Below are 21,444 nucleotides of genomic sequence, written 5' to 3'. Positions count from 1 at the left end.
AAAGAAAGCCTGGTCTCATGGGTGCTGTAGGCGACTAAGCGGTCTTTGAAACTCACCTGCGAGAGAGGTGCTGATGACTGAAGCCTTAGCCTCTCTTTCCAATATAATTACTACATAAATTTTCATTCATAAATTCCCTTTCCACTTAAAAATTATTTATTTTTTAAAATTGTATTACAATACACACAGCATGAAATCCGCCATTTTAACCGAGTGTAAGTTCGCGCTCTGCGGTGCCGAGTTCGAGTTTCTGTGCGGCTTGGCCACAGTCACCTCCAGAATTACCTTCGTCCTGTAAAAGGGAGACTCTGTCCCAGCTAAACAGCCACTACCTGTTCCTCCTACCCCCAGCCCCTGGTGCCACCGTCTACTTTCCGCCTCGATGAATTGTACCCTGCCAACACCTCCATGAGTGCAGCCCCCCCCAGCGTTTGGACTGGGTGGTTCCACTCAGCAGGATGCCCTCCAGGTTCCTCCAGGCTCGTCCCTGCAGTGGCAGAACGTCCTTCTTTTTGAAGTCTGTCCATTGTCTGGATAGACTGTGTTTATGGCAAGAGATAAAGGAAGAGGTTATACAAGTAAATGTGGCATGTTAGGAAAATGAATTTCCATTTTTCTACAAATAATAGAGCCCTCTCTAATGATAAGCCTTCTGCATTTTGAAGACATTCATTCATACATATTTTTTTCTGTTATTAGATTGGTGTTTTTACAAGTCCTAATGTCTTCTTTTCAGTACATACACATACAAATACAGCTTCTTCAAAAAAGCCTTTCCTGATTCCCTTCCCCTCGCTGGAAGTAATCTCTGTTGAATTCACAAAGTATTTATCTGTATCCCTCTAAAAACACATACTTCTTTACCTGGTTTTGTAAGTATTTGTAAAGTTGTCTGATTTTCTGTATCAGGTTCCATGTCCCTTAAGGGCGAGATTTGCGTCTGCCGCGTTTTTACTCCCAGACACCCGCACCCTTATTCTGTGATGCTAATGACATTGACTTTATTACTTCCAAACAAAGAAAGAGTTCTGTATCCTGTGTTCTTCTAGGAAGTTCTGCAAGCTTCAGTCAGTCCTCCCACTAAATTGATAGCCAATGCCACTGGGAAAATTATGATTAATAACATTTTGAAATGCTTGCCCTTAAAGGACAAGGGGAATAAGGAATGGTTAAGAGAAACAGAAGGGAAAAAAACAAGGAAAAAGAGATTTTTGGGAAGAAAGGGGTAGTAACTCAAGTGTTAAATACCACTCAGTTCAGGGAGAATGAAAACCAAGAGAGCTGGTCTGTTGGCTTTGGCAGGTTCGAGAGAGCACAGCCGGGCAGCAAGGGGTTACAGGTTGGGTGTTCAGTCAGGAAGGGGGGCCTGGGTCCAGGGCACTCAAACTGTGTGAAGCCCGGCTCTCTGCTCCGAGGGAAAGGAGAAAGGAGAGCCTGTTTCCAGAGGGGCCGGGAAGGGCAGAGGAAAACAGCTTTGTGAGCTAAGAGAGGAAAATGCCCTGTGGAGGCCCATTGTGGTACAAATGGCCTATTTAGAACTGGCCCCCACACTCACCTTGGCGCCCGAGCAAAATTAACCTTGAAAGACGCTTCTTGCCTTTGTTCGGACAGTTACTTCTGCTCTTGTCCCAGGCTAAGCCCGGCAGTAAGGTGGCTGGGATCTCTGAAGGCGTGGGTGGGATACTCGTGAAAACTGCAGTGTGCAGACAGCCTGAGCTGCGATGCCGGCCGCATGCCTGCGCGGATCCCCAGCTCAGCCACAACACGTGTCCTGCACCCTGCCGCTTCCGTGTCCCCGTGCTGTAGAAGGGAGTACCTCTGACCCGTTTCCTCCCTGGGACTTAGCGTCCTGCAGGGCCTCAGGGTAGAACTCCTCCCGGTCACTGGCTGGGAAACCCTGGTACAGAGGCCGACAGGATTTGTAGTTATGCTGTGGTGTTGTCTAGAGGTTTCCAGAATGAGAGCCGGCACAAGAAGGACAGACTATGTGACATGCAGGAGGTCTTATCCCAGTCAAAGCAGTGGGTCTTTTGACGCATCTGCTCCTGGACACGTGGTTCACTTCTCAGAAACGTAATGTGCAGATACTTACTTCTTTTCACTCAGGTACGATATAGGCCTTGAACCCAGACTCACTAGGAGTGGAATTAGTGAAAAATGTAACAATGACATTTATAGGCCATATTTAATTTCCTTTGCTTCTCTGGTTTTCCTGCTTTATTAGATTTTTATCTTAATATTACAGCATTGTCTGGGTTTCATATTGTACCTGAGACTTCTGTTTCCCACATGGTGCCCACTGCTGAGCGACATCCAGCGCAGGCAGCAGTAATGCGGTATCGAGGAGAGACCCTTGTGGGCCTCCCCCCGCCGAGCTCGGCGTGGTGACTCCTTGAAGTGTAACAGTGTCTCTGGGAGAGGTTCCGCCGTGAGACACGCACTGCAGGAGGAGGGAGTTGTAGCACCGTGACGCTCAAGGGGGTGGAAAAGCGTGCAGCGATCACTAACGCCGTGAAGTTTCCATGTGGAGTCTGGGCACACACATGGCCTAGGGCAGGGCTGTAAAATCAAAACCAAATGTGCTCAAGGGAAGAAAAAGCAATGATTGAAGGGGGTGTTAAGGTTGCATGTGTGTGCCGACTTTTCAAGAACACAAAACAGAAAGTCATTATCTGGGGAAATTAACCCACAGAGAGAAAAAGAAGCACTTGGGGGCCTACTGCCCTCTGTTGATAGCACCTTTGTATGTAAGAATGCAGAACTTGTGGTCAATTTGGAAGAAAATTGATCCATTTAAAATAAAGTGTAGGGAGTAATTGTCTAAGCCTGGGGCCATTTTCATTTCGCAGCACTGATATTTTCAAAGTCTAAAATGTAAAGGACTCTTTTTAAGGCTGAAGCCAGGAACAGAAAGTCTCAAGTGTGCTGTTGACAAAGGACTAGCTTGCTTCCACACTAGTTGCTTTCATCCTGAGTTTGCATTTGGTGGAGGAGGAAACAGAGTCAAGGGGTGACTATCAGCACTGGGTGTGTTCTGGAACAGTGTGTGCATTTGAACAAGCCCAATCAGTGTCTGTGATTTATATGTTTTCATTACATTCAGAATAATGTTCCAAGGATCATTCCATCTTATCTAGCATAATTTTTCCCGAGTGAGTTATTAAATTCAGGATTTGCAGGCTTGTGAGTAATGCTTAGACTTGGAGGCCTGTGGACATTGATGGTTTTGCATCATGAAATGAACTGTTAGTGTGGCTTAGAAATTCAGCATACAATGTGAATTTGGGGGAGCGTACACTTGTGGCAAGTCGACTTAGTCCTGATGTCTTTTGTTTCTCTCGTGTCTAGGGCAAGAGGTGATATCACAGTGGTTAGGAGGCCCCTCTCTAGAGCCAGACGACCAGGATTCCTACTTGTGACTTTTTTATTGGGCTGGAACTGACATACAGCATTGTGTTAGTTTCGGGTACAGCACGTGATGATTCGGTATTTGTACATATTGTGAAATGTCACCACAGCAAGTCTGCGTAGTACCCACCGCTGCACAGGGGTACGGAATTTTGTTTTCTTGTGATGAGATCCCTTAAGATCTACTTAGTCAGCCACTTTCACACATGCAGTCCGGTGTTGCTAACTGTAGTCAGCAGGCCGTGTGCTGCAGCCCAGGACACATGCTGGGCCAGCTCTGTGGCTCGGAGCACAGATCCAAACTGTGCCTCAGTGCGTCTTAGAAAGCCCTGAGGATTAAGTGAGGTGATCTGTGTAACGCGTAGGAACGACGGGTAAGTGCAAGAGATCATTCTTCCTCCTGAGACTACCTTCAGAAGAACAACACTGAAAAATCCTGTGCGAGTGTTCTCTTAAAGCATAATTATGCTGTATTTTAATTTCCATATTAAAATTTCATTTGAAGTAAATGCCCCCAGAAAGCCAGATCTGTGGTGTTGTGTGAGCAGAATGGAAACATGAGCAGCCTTGTCTTGGAGACAAACAGCAGCCTCTCTGAGTGACATTTAGAGCCACCAGCTTCATTAAACCCCTGGTCTGACTTGGAGAAATAACCTGCAAACATAGGAGTAAAGAGCCAGAAACAGCCATCACAGAGGTCAAGGGAGCTAACATTGTGGAGGATTTGAGAGTAATCGTCCCCAAGTGAAATGCTTCTTTTTTCTTGAATAAAAATTCAAGAAACCTGAAGTTAGCAAGATACATTTTTGAATTTTAGAAGAATTCTGTTCAGTCAACTTCTGTTGAGCACAGAGTTCATATCAAGATCTGCAAGTGTCATGACAGTAAGACCCAGGATCTTACAGAAGGGAGGGGCGCCCCGAAGAAAGGACTCCACCCTGGGGCAGGATTGGTACCAGGGAGGGGAAACCAAGGCCCAGCTGCTGAGGTTGGTTGGAGAGTGAAGGGAGGGGCAGGTACTCACAGGGCGCCTTCTGAAAGGTGCTGTTCCAGGTCCCAGTACTGCAGTAAACAAATCTAGGAAACAAGCACCCTCTCTCCTGGAACTCAGGCTGATGTGTTCATTATAGTTTCAGCCAGAAGGAAAGTGGCAGGTTTGTGGGAAGTTTTTGGTTTGGTTATTCTTAAGATGGCTACATGAGCCTGTTTGTGGGCTGAGTTCTTCTCCAAGAACTGATAGAGTACAAGGATGGAGAAACAAGTTCCAGAAGAGGCTGCAGGAGGATGGGTCCTCGGTTCAAGTACGTTTTCTCCTCACCTGGGGGTGTAGATTGTAGATCTTCTCTCCAGGAACAGACGTAGATGTGAAATGCTGTCTGTCTTATCATCTCACTGCATCTTTGATTGAGAAACTCCTGGACTAGGTCTGAACTAGAGGATTGAACACATTGCTCTCTTGGGCAGCAAAGCCTCTTGTTGCTTCTAAGTGGCCTCCTGTGTGCTCCTCTCTGCTCTGCAGCTACGCGTCCCTGATAGCTGACTGGCCCGTGGTGGTGCTGGGTATGTGCACTGTGTTCATCGTCACCTGCGCCTTGGTTGGGGTGTTAGTGCCCGAGCTTCCCGACTTCTCTGATCCACTGCTGGTAAGGAAAATTCAGCCCATCCGATTTCTGTAGCTGAAAATTATCTCAAGAAATTCAGTATTTCAATACGTGTAACATTATATATTTCAGTATTCCGTTTCTTTTAAAACCTTCTCAAGCCATCAGGAGTATGCAGCTCTCTTTCTAAAAAGTAAACCTGTGTCATCCTATTTTTGGGTTCTTCAGAGGTCAGGGAACTTGCTCGCCATTACAGACGTGGAAATTTTGCTTCTTGGCTCCCACATTTAAGCTAAAAGGCAATAAAATGGAGAATCTGCATTCCATAAAAATATTTTCATAAAGTCTTTAAGACTGAATGTCTCTTTATTCTTCCCCAGAGGAGTGAAAGGAATTTCAGAGATGGCAGGGTCTGTTTTTAAATAAATGTCCCAGTAATATGCTGTAACGTGTATGACATAATTTGATTTCACCATAATTTTTTATAACATCAAAGTAAGTATTTGTTAATTGCTTAGGTAAGATTTTGAAAGAGAAGCTTCAGGTACGATTATTCCTCTTTGCTGAGACGGGTCACACACCAGAGAACCAAACTGCCTTGTCGTGGTGAACGGTGGCTGCCATCTTGCTCAGTGCTGTTCATACCCGGGGCAGCTGCGAGGAGTGCCTGCGCTTCCTGTTGAAAGCCACACGTCGCCCCAGCATTGCTTTCCCAACCTGCTGTAACCATTCATAGCCTGAAGAGAAGTGCACTAATGGGAATTTGTAATATTTTGTCTCAGGGTTTTGAGCCAAGAGGGACTGCGATAGGCCAAAGACTGGTCACGTGGAATAACATGGTGAAAAATACAGGATACAAAGCAACATTAGCAAATTATCCTTTTAAATATGCAGATGAACAAGCCAAAAGGTAATTGTTTATTAACTTTTACACAAAACATTGCTTGATGAATTCCACTATTAAGGATTGCCTGAGCAAGATGATTAAATGCAAGTGTGTGGCTCAAAATCTTTGCCACTGAATTTGTTTACATTCTCGTTGTCTTTTAAGATTTTGTTGTATTAAGGTAAAAAAGTGAGGGCTTGGGGTTCTTTTTCTTTTATAGCAGTGTGAAAATTAATGTTGGTTGCTTATATTAATCCTTTTAATTTCGAGTAGTTCATGGCAGGTGTATACCATTACTGGTATGCTTATTGGCCTTGAAATAGCTAGTACTTTATTTATTGTTATGTTTTTATGATTGCATTATGGTTGACACACATAGTTTAGTGTCAGGTGTATAAGAGCAATTCGACAAGTCTGCACCCTACACCGTGCTCGCCTCCGTCTACTCTCTGCCGCCGTGCAACACTGTTACATTGTTGACCACATTCCCTGTGCTGTCACAAGTGCTTTGTTGAAGATCACATTGTCGTTCCATTTCAGCCATCGGGATGATAGATGGTCAGAGGATCATTATGAAAGAGAGAAAAGAGAAGTTGACTGGAACTTCCACAAAGACAGCTTTTTCTGCGACGTTCCGAGTGAGTGTCATCCTAAGTGAACAGCCCCTCGGGGCTCCTTGCGCTCAAGATGGAGCACAAGGAAATCGAGACCGGTGGGAGGATGTGCTGGGCACTGACACAGATTTTACATGATTTAACTTGTAGTTTGACTTCTCAAGGTCAGTCAGCCACTAATCTGAATTTATTTACCTGAGATTGAGTTAGACTCAGTTTTAAGGAAGATAAAAAATATTGAAAAAAAAACTTGACCTTGCCGCAAATTTCAAGTCATTTTAAATTTCTTACATTATTTAAAAATATATTCTCAGTGAAGTAACAAGTACATATTTTTGGATTGAACCCTAAAACAATCTATTATCAGAAATAAACTTTTTAAGTTTTGTTTCATTCAGAAAGCATATATAATAGCCTTCTCTGTGCCTGCCTTGTTGTTAGGCATTAGGGATAGAAAGATGAACAGAATACAGTCCAGAGGCTCATGGCTGGAGTGCCTCGGCGGCCAGCCCATCACGTGAACGCATGATGTCATGTCAGACAGCTAGACATGATGTCACGTCGTGGAGCACAAGGAGCTGCCATTTAGCTCCACAGAATGTGGCCTTGAAGAAATGAGGGCCCAGATGTGTATGAACTTCCTGAGGTCAGGAATCCAGAGTTTAACGTAGCATCGCTAGGTCTCCAGACACTGGCAGCAGGTTCACTAACCAGCATCTGCTGTGGGGTAGAGCGCGGCCTCAGGGACACTGGTGCGTGTGGAGGTCCAGCTAGCCTAGTCCAGCTTAGCCACAGAGAGCAGGCGTGAGGACCTACAGCTTCTCCTTCAGTGAATCTTCACACCAACGCTCTTTTGAATTCAGCTTTTTTAAATTGTTGTTGAAAATCCCCCTAAAATGTGTATTTTCCTCTCTTATTAGAGGACCTCACCGGACCTCTGATGTTTGGATCTAGCCAAGCCTGAGGCTCTTTACTTGGGACATTTCCACTGTGCAGTAACTGAGAGACAGAAAGTAGGAGATTAGGGAGAATTTTGTCCTGGTCCCAGGAAGGAACACACGTATCTTTTTCTGTGTCTTATTAGAAAATTTGAGCTCTAGTTGAATGTTCTGGCTGGTTTCTCTCTCTCAGCGTGGCACTATAGATTTCTGAACCAACATCTGTTGGTTAATATTGGAACCAGGATGAACATTAGCAAATTCGTGACATGTGGCCACGTCTGTCCCCGCAGCCCACACACAACACTCATCCCCTCGGCCACGGCTCCGCCTTGAGGAAAGCCGTCCCTGTTCCGCTCCGAGGAGGAAGTGTTTGTTCCATGGGCTTGTTGTACTCTTCAAAATTAGTCAACATACGATAATGGCCATTTGGTGAAGAGAAGGGCTTACTAAAGAAAACTTCATAATCATGAATAAAAGCTCATGCTATAAAGCTTTATTCATAAATTTGTACAGAAGGTGCGTCCCCTCTGTTTTATCGTATGAAGTTCTTCTAATGGTGGAGGGAGCAGAAGCAGCCCTGATCGTTCTTTTTTCCTTTGTTCTCACACCTGTTTGAGAGAGACGTGCTTACAGATGAGGGGCCAAGGCTCAGAGGATCTGCTCGTCCCCAGAGCTGGGGCGAGGCAGGACCTGGTTCCACCACTTCTGACCCCAGAGTCGGGCTCGCCTATCCCACAGCTGGCCTGTGTTAGTGTGATTATCACAGTATTTATTCTAGACTCTGGTGGACCAGAGAGACCACAGACCCAGCCAGAACGTGGAGTATGTCTGCCACCCTGGCCCACTTTTGGTACCTGGTTGGCTGTTTTTAGTGCTTTTAAACCGATCACCTACCATCTTTCCTCCTTAGTTAGCTGCCCAAGAGAACACCCACTATTGATATTCCCTAATGTATCCTTCTTGGGTTTTACACCCCATTCTGGTGACGTGTTTCGAAATTAAGAGGGAAGCGTTCGATTGATTTTGTACTGAGTGTTCTTACGGATTACTGTTCCTAATCACAGTCTGATCAGAAATAGATCTGAGTTTTCAGATGTCGTGCATAGACAAAGACTTTGAGCAGAAACAATATTATAGCATTGGTTTATTTTTTTTCCTCCTAGAATTTATCAAGGAAAGGATCCCTGCTGCTAATGACTTGTCCCTGTGCTTCCCCAGTTTGAGTTGCTCCTGAATGCTGAGTCTGATGAAAGAAATGGACAATTATAAACCTTTTTCTTTTCTTTTTCATGTCACCAGGTGACCGATATTCCAGAGTAGTATTTACTTCAGCTGGAGGGGAGACACTATGGAATTTACCTGCCATTAAATCAATGTGCAATGTAGATAATTCAAGGGTATGTAAAGAAAAACTGATATGTGTTGAGAACGATAAGGTTATATTTTTACCAGTCCATTCCCTGCTGACCCTGGTGACTCATGCGATGACAGTACTTACTTGGGTCTCACTCCCAGGGACTACATGCCCAAGGCCGGCTCACACACTTGTAGACCCCAGGATCCAAGCGCCTCTGTGTGGCCCCGTCTTTGACACCCGCCGCCTTCTTCAGCGAAGAGCTCTTTCCTTCCTGCTGCCCCGTCCTCTGTTGCTTCATGGCTCAGACTTTGTCTCTTCTTTTCTTGGATGGTCTCTCTCCTAAGCTACTTGCAGTGTTTCCTCCTGAGGCCACTGCTAGCCTCTCAACTCCGCAGTGAACGGCTTACCTCTCTGGCAACCAGTGGGTCTCGGGGACAGATGTAGGGCTCAGGCTGGGAAAGGGGACATCCAGGGGTGCAAGTGTCTGTGTCAGTGACAAGGAATCCAGCCCAGATTGCCCTGAACTCTGAACACCTTGAAGACAGAGAATGCGAGACAAAAAGCCCTCCGCTTTCAGTCTCTGGAGCCAAAAGACATCAGCCCCAGAAGCTGTGAATTCGGCCTCCAGGCTTGGAAGAGCTGTCAGCAACGTGTGCTCAGAGGCAGATTCTCTCAGGAGACACTGCTGTCTGCTGTCACTGCTGCACCTGCCCAAGCCCAGGAACCAAGCAGAAAAGGAACTCGTTGTGTGCATAGCGTAACTCTAACGTGGGAACTCACTAGAAGCGGGAAGTGTAATCACACGCCCTCCTAAGAGCTAGCCTGACCCCTGGTGCAGGAGCTGGCACTGGCCACAGGGCTTCTCGGGGAAGGTCACCGGGTCAGCTCTCAGCGTGCTCACGCACACAGCTTCCCCCCTTGGGTCCCAGGCCTCCAGACTTTATTCTTCATTCTGAAAGACTCTGTGTGTTGCCTGCTGGTCCGGCTATCAGGATTTTCCGTGAGCTCCATCTTTGCTCTGCCCAGCTCAAACAGACCAAAGTCACCAGCCTCTCCACACAAACTGAGGTTCTTAACCACTGGTCAGTGTTTATCTGCCTTCTTGTCTTCTCTCCCGCAGCTGTCAGTTCGTTAGGCAGAGGCTCTGAATGTGTTACCACTCTCCCTGTGTAGAAAGTTAACTGTGAAGAAGTAAATACGGTACTTAGTATGTGCAGGACTTCCTGCTCGCCACTCTCCACCCCTCCCTGCAGTCAGCCCCTGACCTTGGCACTTGTGACGCGTCTTCACACTCACAGGAGAACAGTAACTCCACGCCTTCTAGGCCTCGTTTCTGTACCTTTGCTGTTGACCTTTAGACCTTCCCTCCCGAGTGGTGACCGACTCCACACAGCTGATTAGTAGCTGGTGGGTACTGGGTATTGTTGAGTTTGTCGGGGTGTGTCCCAGACACTTGACCGGTTTATTTCATTTAGTCCTCATGACAGTGTTATGAACTAAATCCTATTATTTGCTTGTGTTCTGGATGGGGAAAGTCCACACCGAGGGTAAGAGGCGGATGCGGGACTTGAACCCAGCCTCCCTTGAGTCTTTCCCATCATGCATCACACGCAGAAGAAACCACCCCTTTGCCCTTGTCTTGTGTCCTGTATGCTATTTCCCACTCAGAGGATCCTCAAAGAGTCCTCGCGGCCTCGAATGACAACAGTTGGTTCTGTGAGTGCCGCTGGGCTCTGCACGGACCCAGAGACTCTCAGGCCCGTAAGCAGCGCTCTCGTGAATGGAAGCAGGACATTGTTTCGTACACATGTGAATATGTATCAGGGGCTATCAGATGATAAATATCAGCATGAGTGGGTAGCTCACAAAAAGGCAGAGAGGGTAGTATAACTAAATTGAAGGGAGAGTCATGGGAGGAAAAGGTAAAGCCACGGTGTGATTTCTGTGCAGTGATACGTGCCCACAGTCTCCACGCTCACTGGTGGTGGCTGCACACCTGTGTCCCCCCTAGAGCAACATGGGATTTGCAGTCGGTGACAAAGGTCACAAATAGGGCAACAAGCTGGGGTTTTAGAAGAAGCCCGGCCTTCCCTTTTACTAAGAGGGGGAGCACCGTCTCTGTGGCCTCAGTAGAAGTGTGACGTCATACACAAAGTTCTTCGTTAACAGCATGTTCACGAGATGTGCAGTCATGAATCTGAGCTGATTTCTAAGCCACGCTCAGGCTGGTAGCAGGAGAGCATTACGGCAAAAGCTCTTTCTACAAGAAAGTAAAGCAATGAAGTCTAAGTGTGTGGCTTTCCAGTGGTCTGGCTTGACAGCATTTGCAAAATGTACAGACTGTGGAAGGAGCACTGTGCCCCTTTGTCTGAATATTTCCCTCTGTGGGCTCAGAGTCGGGACCGGATGGCCCTGAATTTGAGTGTGTGATTCCTGGCAGGAACACAACGGGCACCTGGTCCTCTTCTGAAAAGTTGAGGAACAGACCCAAGACGTGTCTGCATGAATGGTCAAGGCAGTTACAGATCCACAATAATAAATGAATAAACAGAGAGTCACAGCCCCAGATTCTGTCTCACAGAGCAGGTTATCATTTTACTTGTTAAATACTATTTTTACCAGTTGCACACACCTTTGTATTCCAGTCTCGGCCTCTGCGGTGAATGCACAATGATTCTCTCTCTTTGTCACAGAGAGGATGTGTCCCGTGACATCTTACGTGATAACTGTTGCATAGCAGTTCAGCCTGCAGATTATTACTGTACCCTTTTCGTGTCTCCCAGCTCAAGAACCTTTGCAGAGTGCTGTCTGTCCTGGTGGTGACACGAGTAAGCTGTGTCCCCCAAGCTACTGGTCAGCCTTTCCCTTCCCCTCCCCTGACCTCCTGCCGTCCTGCTCCAGCACATGGCTCTCAGCAGCCTTCAATGGATGGGACACATAACAAGTGATGCCGATCAGAGGAGCTTACCTGGGGAGCGATGACTCTGGAAGATGGCCGGCAGTCGGCACGGCGTCTCCGGCCAGACGTGGCCATTGTCACCTGCCTGTGTTTACAGCACATGGAGCCCCCTGGCTAAGTCCATTTCAGTTCATGATTCTGACGGGCTTTGGTTTCCAGAGCGAAGGGCTCCTGTTTCTGATGCTGTCGTCGCCTCCTTACAGAATGCTTGTTTTCTTAGATGCTTTCCGAAGGAGCCTCAGCCGACTCCCCTGATCTCCCTCCCCAGGGACGCACTGGCATACTGTACATTAGTAGCCAGAGTGTGTTTCTCGGCTCTTGACTCTGTTGGAAACCCTTCTCCCTGTTCCTTAGTCTTTGCGCTTCGTGGAAGTTAGAGCTCAAGGAGCAGCTTTGTAGAGGAGATTTGAAATTTAGTGCTAACCCTGTTTACTGCATAGCTTTTGTGGACACATGAGACCCCCCTGAAGTTTAGTGGACCCCAGAAATGTGCCTCCTGATACTTGTTTAAAGAGCACCGCCAGGCTGCTGTTGCCATCCCACCACCCTTCAGACTTGGGCACCCCTCCCTGCAAGTTTGTACAGACCTGGACACACAGTACACTCCTTCCCATGCTGAATCCTGATTTTTCTCTCTCACTGTGAGCAGCTCCGGGGCAAGGACCCCGTACCCTCCTATTCTTCGAGTGTAGGTGCTCAGTAAATATTGTTTCCTCTTTTGAATGGAAGGATGGATGGGTGGGTGGGTGGGTGGGTGAATGGACAGATGGACGGATGGACAGACGGACAGACGTGCAGATGGAAGGATGGATGGATGGATGGATGGATGGATGGATGGATGGATGGATGGATAGAAGTTTGGATGGATGGATGAATGGATGGATGGATGGATGGATGGATGGATGGATGGATGGATGGATGGATGGATGGATGGATAGAAGTTGGATGGATGGATGGATGGATGGATGGATGGATGGATGGATGGATGGATGAGCAGATGGATGGATGAGCAGATGGAAGGATGGATGGATTGATAGGTGAATAGATGGATGGGAACATAGGGCCTTCTTCCCTGAAAGCCTACATGGTCTCTTGGGCCCCATCCCGTTACATTCAGGGCGCTGGCATCAGCTTGTGGTAAAGAGTATCAGTCACGGTGTCTTCTCTGTCCTTATTTCTGACCCTTGTCAGAGTCCTCAAGGACTCTGTGGATGGTTGTACATCAGCCAACTCCACCTGTGAACTGAAGGACTAGCTCTCAGCGGCTTACTGGTTTCTAGTTTTGATAGCGCCTTTGGTCCACATTCATCTTGTCTAACTTTCTAATCTTGGGTCACACGCGCGTGCGCGCACACACACACACACACGCAAACCCTGCTACTATTTGGAAAGATTAGTCAAGGTCATTTCTTTCTGGGCTTTGGCTGGCACCCCTGTTCCCTTCATCGTTAGCATTTGGTTCTTCAAGCAGCTACAAGTGTGTTCCTCTGAGCTGGTGGCAGGCTTCGTGACCGACACGATCATTTTCCTCCATCTGAGAGTGTCCGACGCTATGGCTGTATCCCCTTTCTTCTCATTCACCAGGCTGACTCCAGGGGCTTGTCTGATACTTCTTTGTGGGATGGGAACTGGTTGTCTGCCATGAAACCCAGAGCAGTGCTATCCCAGGGTTTGCTGTTATTTATTACGCGGTTCCATTTCCCCTGACTTAGTATGTTTGTATGCTTTTACCTAGAAACAGTTAAATACTAATTATCCATATTATAAAGTGTCGAATAATTATTGCTCTTAGAAATGAGCTGAAAAATTAAGCCTTTGTTAAAGTAAATATTTTAGTATACTTGAATAATAACCCTTCTGGCTCATTTGTCTTTACCTTCAATAGAGTGCCCTTTAAAAATGCTTTATTATGGAGGTTTTTAAATGTATGCAGAAGTAGACTAGTATAATGAATCCCCACATGCGGGTCGCCCAGCTCCAACACTTGGGGTACACGGGCAGTGTTGTGTCCTCTGCATCCACCCCCAGGACTGGTCCCACGAAAGCAGCTTGACAGCCAAGCCTTCGAGGGGTACAGGAAACAAGGTTCTAGGATCATTCTAAGTTCCGGAGAGACAGTTTGTGTCAACGCTCCCTATGATTGAGAAAGTCAACTTTAATAAAGGCAGAGAGTAGTTTAATCCCAGTGGAGGAAACACACTCACGCCCTTTCTGAACTTTGGAGTCTCCTCCCTGGAGCAGCCTTTGGTAAACAGGAGTGGGTCGCCTTCTGCAGAGAAGCTCTCTGGCCAGGCTCAAGAAAAAGGGATGGTTCCTAAACTCAGCCTCAGGAAAGAGGGGCCACTGACACAGTTGACAGATTTGTAAGAAACTGTGAGGGCTCCGCCATATTCTAGCAACCCCACCCTCGGCAGTGGAGTAGTTTTTCAGTTTGCTGTGACAAGAGCAGCCAGAGAAGAAAGGCCTCTGGGAACAGCTGTAAGTGAACAGGCCTCTGGGAACATTGTCCACACCAGACCCAGAGCCGTCCTACAGCCACCAAGCAGCAGACCCCACGTCTCCAAAACCCGAGAGGGTTTCAGCCAGCTCCAGTAAGCTTTGAAGGAAGTGGAAGAAATCAACTCCTACTTCAGTATTTACTTGTTAATCCGATATGCAGACTGTTGTAATTTAGGAACCTTGCCACGCTCTGCTCGTTTCTCAGGAAACCATTGTGCCCTCGGTCTCTCGTGCACCCCTAACATTAGTGCACCGCACGTCACCTTGGAGCTCGCAGACAGCTTTCTGGGGGAATATCATCTTTGCTTCCAGCTAAGTTGGTTGAGATACAGTACCTTTGTTACCAAAAATTTCATGCCAATAACCAGAAGTTTTAGGCAAAGCTACCAATTTGTGTCCTCTATCAATTGGACAACTGTTCTTAATCCTGTAGTTTCTGTACATGAGCCCATGGCCTGTCCTTTTCATTGCCTTTTAAAGTAACTTGGAAAAGGCCTTTTTCCTAAAGAGGTGCTAATTTTGTGTCCTTCTTAAAACCAAACCAGCACTGGTGGTTTCACGTCCGCGTGTCCCCTGCACGCTGAGCAATTTGCTGTCTGGAGGGACGTGCTTGGTGGATGCTCCGCAGGGCAGGCTCTGGGGGATGGCCACCTGTGTCCCAGCTGACACCTAACTAAGAGGATGGCTATTTAACCTGCCCCTCAAGGCCGCCTTAACTCAGGCCTCTGGGTAAAGCGGTTTTAAACGCCGGTCTCCGCGTGTCTCTCTCTGCAGATTAGATCCCACGCGCAGTTTGGCGACCTGTGCCAGAGGACCACGGCCGCGTCCTGCTGCCCCAGCTGGACGCTGGGGAACTATATCGCCATCCTCAACAACAGGTCGTCCTGCCAGAAGATCGTGGAGCGAGACGTGTCTCACACCCTGAAGCTGCTGCGGGCGTGCGTCAAGCACTATCACAATGGCACCCTGGAGCCCGACTGCTGGGACGCGGGCGCCAGGAGGAAGGGGCAGCTCAAGTGCACGGGCGTGCCACGCAAGTGCACCAAGTACAACGCCGTCTACCAGATCCTACACTACCTGGTGGACAAGGACTTCCTGACCCCAAAGGTAGTCGACCCCGCCGCACCGACTCTCAAGTACAGCATGCTCTTCTCTCCCACGGAGAAGGGGGAGAGCATGATGGACATTTACCTGGACAACTTTGAGCACTGGAATGGCTCAGACGGCGTCACCACAGTCGCCGGCATCGAGTTCGGCATCAAGCACAGCCTGTTCCAGGACTATCTCCTGACGGACACTGCGTACCCGGCCATCGCGGTCCTGCTGGTCCTCCTGGTCATGTGCGCCTACACCAGGTCCCTGTTCATCACGCTGATGACCATGTTTGCCGTCATCAGCTCCCTCATCGTCTCCTATTTCCTCTACCGCGTCGTGTTCAACTTTGAGTTCTTCCCTTTCATGAATCTCACCGCGCTTGTTATTCTGGTTGGAATTGGCGCGGATGACGCGTTCGTCCTGTGTGACGTGTGGAGCTACACCAAGTTCGACCGGCCGCACGCGGCGACCGCGGAGACGGTGGGCATCACTCTGCAGCACGCAGCGCTGTCCATGTTCGTCACCAGCTTCACCACGGCCGCCGCCTTCTACGCCAACTACGTGAGCAACATCACCGCCATCCGCTGCTTCGGTGTGTACGCGGGGACCGCCATCCTGGTGAACTACGTGCTGATGGTCACGTGGCTCCCAGCCGTTGTCGTCCTGCACGAGCGCTACCTCCTCAACATGTTCAGCTGCTTCAAGAAGCCACCGCAGCAGGCCTGCGAGGGCAAGAGCTGCTGGACGGTGGCCCGCCGGACGTGCCACAAAGCACTGTTTGCCGTTTCAGAAGCCTCGCGCATTTTCTTTGAGAAGGTGTTGCCGTGCGTTGTCATTAAGTTCCGCTACCTTTGGCTGCTGTGGTTCCTGGCCCTGACCGTGGGCGGGGCCTACGTCGTGTGCGTGAACCCCAAGATGAAGCTGCCCTCCCTGGAGCTGTCCGAGTTTCAGCTGTTCAGGCCCTCCCACCCCTTCGAGCGCTACGATGCCGAGTACAAGAAGCTCTTCATGTTTGAGCGTGTCCACCGTGGGGAGGAGCTGCACATGCCCATCACCGTGGTCTGGGGAGTGTCCCCAGAAGACAACGGCGACCCCCTGAACCCCAAGAGTAAAGGGAAGCTGGCGTTGGACGGCAGCTTTAACATCGCAAGCCCGGCTTCGCAGGTCTGGATCTTGCACTTCTGTCAGAAACTGCGAAACCAGACTTTCTTCCAGCAGACGGAAGAGCAGGACTTCACGAGCTGCTTCATCGAGACGTTCAAGCAGTGGATGGAGAACCAGGACTGCGACGAGCCCGCCCTGTACCTGTGCTGCCGGCGCTGGAGCTTCCCCTACAAGCAGGAGATCTTCGAGCTGTGCATCAAGAGGGCCATCATGGAGCTGGAGAGGAGCACGGGCTACCATCTGGACAGCAAGACTCCAGGGCCGCGGTTTGACGTCAATGACACCATCCGCGCGGTGGTGCTGGAGTTCCAGAGCACCTACCTCTTCACGCTGGCCTATGAGAAGATGCACCAGTTCTATAAGGAGGTGGACGCCTGGATCTCCCGGGAGCTGCGCTCGGCCCCCGAGGGCCTCAGCAACGGCTGGTTCGTCAGCAATCTGGAGTTCTACGACCTTCAGGACAGCCTCTCCGACGGCACGCTCATCGCCATGGGGCTGTCCGTGGCCGTGGCCTTCAGTGTCATGCTGCTCACCACCTGGAACGTCATCATTAGCCTGTACGCCATCATCTCCATCGCCGGCACCATATTTGTCACCGTCGGCTCTCTCGTCCTGCTGGGCTGGGAGCTGAACGTCCTGGAGTCTGTCATCATCTCAGTGGCCGTCGGCCTGTCCGTGGACTTTGCCGTGCACTACGGGGTCGCTTACCGCCTGGCCCCAGACGCCGACCGGGAGGGGAAGGTGATCTTCTCCCTGAGCCGCATGGGCTCTGCCATTGCCATGGCCGCGCTGACCACCTTTGTGGCTGGGGCCATGATGATGCCGTCCACGGTTCTGGCGTACACCCAGCTGGGCACCTTCATGATGCTCATCATGGGCGTCAGCTGGGCCTTTGCCACCTTCTTTTTCCAGTGCATGTGCCGCTGCCTCGGGCCGCAGGGCACCTGTGGGCAGATTCCGCTACCCAGGAAGCTGCAGTGCAGTGCCTTCTCTCACGCCCTGTCCGCGACCCCTGCCGACAAGGGACAGAGCAAACCACGGGCCGTGAATGCTTATCATTTAGACCCCAGGGCCCAGAAATCCAACGTGGAGCATGAGTTCTATGAATTAGAGCCTCTGGCGTCCCACAGCTGCACCGCATCTGAGAAGGCGGCTTATGAGGAGACCCACATCTGCTCTGAGTTTTTCGGCAGCCAGGCCAAGAGTCTAGGGCTGCCCTTGCGTGCCGCTTACAGTCCAAGCTCCAAACCCGAAACCAGCTCCGCCTCGTTTCCGCCCGCTCTCGAGCAGCACAGCCTGTGTCACTTCTTCTCTCTGAATCAGAGATGTCATTGCCCAAACACCTACAGACAATTGAGCCCCGGCCCGCACGCCTGCCCACAGGTGGGCGACAGCCTGTGCCCCCGATGCGCCGCCACTGCCGCCAGCAGCTTCGTGCACGTGCAGAAGGGCGTGGTGCCCCTGCAGGCCGCACAGCAGGCCCCCGAAGGCTTCGTGTGTGCCGTCCCGCACATCCGCCACTGCCCCTGCCTGCAGGCCAGAGCCAGACGGCCGGGAGCGCAGAGTCCTCTGCCCACGGGCCTCTTCCTACACCCGGTGCAGCACATGCAGGCCCAGGAGAAAGTTGGCAAGGCCAGCTCCCACAACGTCCAGGGCGTGGAAGAGCCTGGTCCACAGACGCCAGAGCCACCGTCCTTTGTCCACAGAAGTCCCGGGTCCTTACAAAAACCGAACTGTGATCCCGAGAACGGCCAAAGGGGACTCTCCAGAAACAGAGACCTTGGGAACATGGAGGGCAGCGGAAGGGCCGGGAACAAGGACTTGGGTCCGGGGGCTCAGGCAGACGAGGCGGAAAGGAAAGCAGAGCCATGCCCATCACAGGACTCTGAACATTTAAATCAGAATGAACCAAAACCCATATTTAACCGTTGCACGGGGGACACTCGGTGCTGCGCTAACGACCCCCAGAGCTGTGGCCGAGGGGTCCGGGTGACGTGCGGTTCTGCGGGCCGTCAGATGCCAGAGTGTGAAGCCAGCGGTCCCCCTGTGCTGACACACTCGGAACTTTCTGGTGAAAGTTTGTTAATAAAAACACTTTAATAAATATAGTGTTAATTTCAGAACCAGTGCCTCTCAATCGTTCCTTTGAAATGGAAGTAAAATCCAGAAGTTTGGAAAGGGAGCCGCAAAATGCAGAAACAGGCTTCGCGTTGTTAAAAAATCATGGGCTATTTTTATTTCCTATATGAACAGTCAACACACTCACATATCATGTTGGCTGATGATTGGATTTTATATTTTCAAAAAGTACAAAGTTCAAACAGGTCTTATTTTTATCTTGATATCTGGCTTGACGAGTGCTGGTCAGCGTCTCTGCTGTGCCATAGCAGCGAGTCCCAGGTGCAGAGTCAGAAGCTTCTGGAAGCGCTGCTCACCTGATACCCTGACTCGGGTGCAGTGGTTAGGACTTTTGATCGCCAAACATAAACACTGATCCTGATAGAGACACTTCCGTTGGGATCCAGGGACTATACAACAGTAAAATTTATGTTAATTGCCACGCATATTAATGGTGCTTTCTGCCTATCTGCATGAGTAGAACTTACATGAAGCCAGTGACTCATTTAGATGTAAATCAGGGTCTTTCCACACTAGCCAAAACCCACGGGCCTTCAGGTCTCACATCAGGTCACCCAGATGGCGAGCGCGGCGTCCCATGTCAGGCCACGAGTATGTTAGTGCCCAGAGAGAACAGCACTGCACTTGCTGGGGTTGGGTGCACATGGATAGGCACAGGGGAGACAGCCCGCGGGCCCTGGAAGCTTTCGGGGTGGGGGTGTCCCATGAAACTCCACTCCCTCCGCCGTCAGACTGGGGCCTGAGGTACAGGATGGGGGTGGGGGGGCTCCTGGTGCCGCTAACACCCTGACCACTGAACCCGCGTCCCTCCCATTCTGCCTCTAGTTTGGTCCTCCCAAGAGAGCGGGTGGAAATGTTTTTAAATACAGTGTTCTTTCCAAAAGCAGTATTGCCTATTTTTTGAGAAGTTTTCCAAATTGGATCTGAATATTATTCTAGGGCCTGAAAAATGCTGTCAGGAGTTGGAAGGGACCTTATGGTTCCCTGACTCTAACACATTTCTATTAAGTAGCATTCCAGCTTCTTCGTTGTTCGGGGATAAGGGACTCACTACCTGACTCCCTTGCTGACGGCAGTCTGTTATCCTGTAGCTTTTCTACCCGGTGGTCCTTTTGTTCCCTGAAGTGAAAACACATGCCTCTGATCTTCCTGCCATGTGGTGTCCCTGGAGACGTCCTCCCACGACGTCCCTGCTCCCTCCAATTTTCCTCCTCCCGCCCCCAGCTTTTAAGCCATTCTGACTGAGTGCCTCCGGACAACCCCTGCCCGCATGGAGGCCCCGAAGAGGGGACCGGATGGTGCTCCTGTCTGTTCTCTTGGGGACGGAAGTACTGTGTGGCACAGACGTCACCGCCGAGCCTCACACAGCGTGGAGGTAACCCACCCGCTAGGCCTGGCGTGAGCTGCTGCTGAGCCGCCTGTGGGAGTGGGTTAGTCGTCCACCCCGAGGCTGAGGACCCCGCGTCCATTCCTGGTGCACTCAGCTCTGTTAGAGGAAGAGCGCAGGACAGAGAACACTTGAAAATAGGACTCCTTGTTTTTCCTCTGAAACGTGTAACCGTGAAGTTGGCTAGTGGAAGTCTGGTGACCCAAAGCAGCTTTATGCTGGCACGGACACAGACTGAGTTTAAGGGTGATCAGAGACACACTTCCGAACAGTCTTCCCTGACACAATGTCAGCGGTGCCGAGAAAATAAGATCAGAGAGAGCGAGCCAAGGAGGGAGGGGTCCTCTGTCCGCCCGGGCCCTCAGCCGGCTCAGCCGCCCGCCTGCCGCACCTGTTCCAGCTCCAGGAACCGCGGGCCCGTCTTTCTGCTGCTCTGCCTCATTACCCCCAACCTTGAGTGTGGCCGTAAACCCACGTGGGTCACAGCTTCTGACTTCGGGCTTTGAACTGACTGTGTTTTTCATGCAGGAATTCTTTAAAGAATTTGGTAGCTGGAACTAGAAATCTCTCTTTTTTTTTTTTTAATTACTCATTACCAGGCAACGAAGGGCCCCTGTTTCTAGTTTTGCCTCACAGAGAAATTCCATCCACTGTCCTCTTGTAGAGAATTGCAAAGCAGGTAAGAGGTTGAGTTACACAAAGGGGAAAGAGCCCTTTCCCTGTGAAATACTTATAGCTTGCGGGGGGGGGGGGGGGGGGGCTGTATTTCCGCACCATCCGTCCTTACGACAGAACGTACTTTCCAGTTCGAGCCCGTGTTCCCAGATCCGTCCCTGACTTCTTCCCTGCAGGGTCACGTCTTACATCTCTGGTTGATGGAAAAGCAGGACAGGCGCAAGCACAAAGCGTGTCAGAGAAGCACCGCATGGCTATCCCTGCTCCATTCTGCATCATTCTCGGTGTGAACTGATTGCCGCGGGCGGTTTGAAGATGGGGTCTTACAGAGGGTCGGGAGATGTTCCTGATTCACCGGGTCTCCCATGGAAACCATCTTCCCACCAGCAGTTAGGACAGTTTCTGAACGAAATACCAGGGAACCACGACTGAAAACAGCTGTGGCTTTTCTCTTTAACGAGGAGAGCCATTTTAAAAGAAAAAAATTAAGTCCATGTAAAAAAAATTCCTAAGACTCAACTGGATTTTTTTTTCATAAGATTCAGACACAGCTGTGAACATGAAATTTGTTGAAGTCATGAGGGGATTTTTTTTTTATATACGGAAGAAACTATCATGTTCAAATACCCTTTATACCATCATGGATCTTTCCAGAATGTATGTTGGCATTTAGTTTGTTACGTCCAATTGTCATATTACTCTGCAGTGTTTTTTGTAAA

At 49.6% G+C, this 21,444-nt stretch overlaps 1 protein-coding gene across 12 annotated transcripts in view; it reads left to right on the top strand.

The window, feature by feature from the left end:
• The window catches only part of DISP1 (dispatched RND transporter family member 1), a 174,313-nt gene extending 155,669 nt beyond the window's left edge, over positions 1 to 18,644 (top strand). For 11 of the 12 annotated variants that reach the window (XM_026509467.4, XM_044387957.3, XM_057315335.1 and 8 more), the window contains 5 exons: positions 4,928 to 5,051; positions 5,792 to 5,919; positions 6,436 to 6,533; positions 8,750 to 8,847; positions 15,040 to 18,644. In XM_026509467.4, the coding sequence (XP_026365252.2) occupies positions 4,928 to 5,051; positions 5,792 to 5,919; positions 6,436 to 6,533; positions 8,750 to 8,847; positions 15,040 to 18,624 (4,033 nt within the window). In that variant the 3' untranslated portion in view covers positions 18,625 to 18,644. The remainder of the gene's footprint in view (positions 1 to 4,927; positions 5,052 to 5,791; positions 5,920 to 6,435; positions 6,534 to 8,749; positions 8,848 to 15,039) is intronic. The other variant, XM_044387958.3, reaches the window with a different exon arrangement.
• Positions 18,645 to 21,444: the final 2,800 nt, after the last annotated feature.

The sequence above is a fragment of the Ursus arctos genome, unplaced genomic scaffold, assembly GCF_023065955.2.
Source record: "Ursus arctos isolate Adak ecotype North America unplaced genomic scaffold, UrsArc2.0 scaffold_2, whole genome shotgun sequence".
NCBI lineage: Eukaryota > Metazoa > Chordata > Mammalia > Carnivora > Ursidae > Ursus > Ursus arctos.
Note: the sequence above shows the minus strand (reverse complement) of the source record. Positions and strands in the feature narration are given on the sequence as shown.